Consider the following 2,185-nt stretch of genomic DNA (forward strand, 5'->3'; position numbering starts at 1 on the left):
CTCTATTGTGCGACGGTGTGCTCTATTGTGCGACGGTGTGCTCTATTGTGCGACGGTGTGCTCTATTGTGCGATGGTGTGCTCTATTGTGCGATAGTGTGCTCTATTGTGCGATAGTGTGCTCTATTGTGCGATGGTGTGCTCTATTGTGCGATGGTGTGCTCTATTGTGCGACGGTGTGCGCTATTGTGCGATGGTGTGCTCTATTGTGCGATGGTGTGCTCTATTGTGCGTTGCTGTACATTGTTGTTCTCTACTGTGCGTTGGTGCACTCTTTTATACGTTGCTGTGCTCTTTTGTACTATATTGTGTGCTGTTTCACTCTGCTGTGGTCTGCTGTGCTCTGCTGTGGTCTGCTGTGCTCTGCTGTGCTCTGCTGTGGTCTGCTGTGCTCTGCTGTGGTCTGCTGTGGTCTGCTGTGCTCTGCTGTGCTCTGCTGTGGTCTGCTGTGCTCTGCTGTGGTCTGCTGTGGTCTGCTGTGCTCTGCTGTGGTCTGCTGTGGTCTGCTGTGCTCTGCTGTGCTCTGCTGTGGTCTGCTGTGCACTGCTGTGCTCTGCTGTGGTCTGCTGTGCTCTGCTGTGGTCTGCTGTGCTCTGCTGTGCTCTGCTGTGGTCTGCTGTGCTCTGCTGTGGTCTGCTGTGTAAATCCTCACTGCACTGGGCACCGACGCTGCGCCGGAAAAAATTACTTGTGCTCCACATAATTCACTCACAATTTTTATTACATTTTCCCTGAGACTCAGGCGGATTTCACCTCATATTTTTAATGCATACCAAATATTATGTACCGAATGGCAACTGCTGCCTGCTGGACTCATGGCAACTGCTGCCTGCTGGACTCATGGCAACTGCTGCCTGCTGGACTCATGGCAACTCCTGCCTGCTGGGCTTAAGGCAACTCCTTCCTGCTGGACTCAGGGCAACTGCTGCCTGCTGGACTCATGACAACTCCTGCCTACTGGACTCATGGTAACTGCTGCTTGCTGGACTCATGGCAACTGCTGCCTGCTGGACTCAAGGCAACTGCTGCCTGCTGGACTCATGGTAACTCCTGCCTGCTGGACTCATGGCAACTGCTGCCTGCTGGGCTAAAGGCAACTGCTGCCTGCTGGACTCATGGCAACTCCTTCCTGCTGGATTCAAGGCAACTCCTGGCTGCTGGACTCATGGCAACTCCTGCCTGCTGGATTCAAGGCAACTCCTGGCTGCTGGACTCATGGCAACTCCTGCCTGCTGGATTCAAGGCAACTCCTGCCAGCTGGACTCATGGCAACTCCTGCCTGCTGGACTCATGGCAACTCCTGCCTACTGGACTCATGGCAACTCCTTCCTGCTGGACTCAAGGCAACTTCTGCCTGCTGGATTCAAGGCAACTCCTGCCTACTGGACTCATGGCAACTCGTGCCTGCTGGGCTCAAGGCAACTCCTGCCAGCTGGACTTATGGCAACTCCTAGCTGCTGGACTCATGGCAACTCCTGCCTGCTGGACTTGTGGCAACTCCTGCCTGCTGGACTCATGGCAACTCCTGCCTGCTGGACTCATGGTAACTCCTGCCTGCTGGACTCATGGCAACTTCTGCCAGCTGGACTCATGGCAACTCGTGGCTGCTGGGCTCAAGGCAACTGCTGCCTGCTGGACTCATGGTAACTCCTGCCTGCTGGACTCATGGCAACTTCTGCCAGCTGGACTCATGGCAACTCGTGGCTGCTGAGCTCAAGGCAACTGCTGCCTGCTGGACTCATGGTAACTCCTGGCTGCTGGACTCATGGTAACTCCTGGCTGCTGGACTCATGGTAACTCCTTCCTGCTGCACTCAAGGTAACTCCTGGCTGCTGGACTCATGGTAACTCCTGGCTGCTGGACTCATGGTAACTCCTGGCTGCTGGACTCATGGTAACTCCTGGCTGCTGGACTCATGGTAACTCCTGGCTGCTGGACTCATGGTAACTCCTGGCTGCTGGACTCATGGTAACTCCTGGCTGCTGGACTCATGGTAACTCCTTCCTGCTGCACTCAAGGCAACTCCTGCCTGCTGGGGCAACTCCTGCCTGCTGAACTCATGGCAACTTCTGCCTGCTGGACTTACGGCAACTCTTGATTGATGGACTTTTCTACAATGCTCATTGCACCACTTGCCTGCTGGACTTATTGCAACAGTATTCCTTGAGCCTCTTGCTTAGTGTTCT

At 54.7% G+C, this 2,185-nt stretch overlaps 1 protein-coding gene across 1 annotated transcript; it reads right to left on the reverse strand.

The window, feature by feature from the left end:
- Positions 1-202: 202 nt before the first annotated feature.
- On the reverse strand, positions 203-700 carry LOC123753697 (sperm acrosomal protein FSA-ACR.1-like). The gene has a single exon (XM_045735661.1). The coding sequence runs from the start codon at positions 698-700 to the stop codon at positions 203-205; it is 498 nt and encodes a 165-aa protein (XP_045591617.1).
- Positions 701-2,185: the final 1,485 nt, after the last annotated feature.

This window comes from Procambarus clarkii, chromosome 74 (assembly GCF_040958095.1).
Source record: "Procambarus clarkii isolate CNS0578487 chromosome 74, FALCON_Pclarkii_2.0, whole genome shotgun sequence".
Classification (NCBI taxonomy): domain Eukaryota; kingdom Metazoa; phylum Arthropoda; class Malacostraca; order Decapoda; family Cambaridae; genus Procambarus; species Procambarus clarkii.

Excerpts from the sequence above, each read along its gene's own strand:
- LOC123753697 (XM_045735661.1), bottom strand. The coding sequence starts at position 700 with ATGTGGAGCACAAGTAATTTTTTCCGGCGCAGCGTCGGTGCCCAGTGC.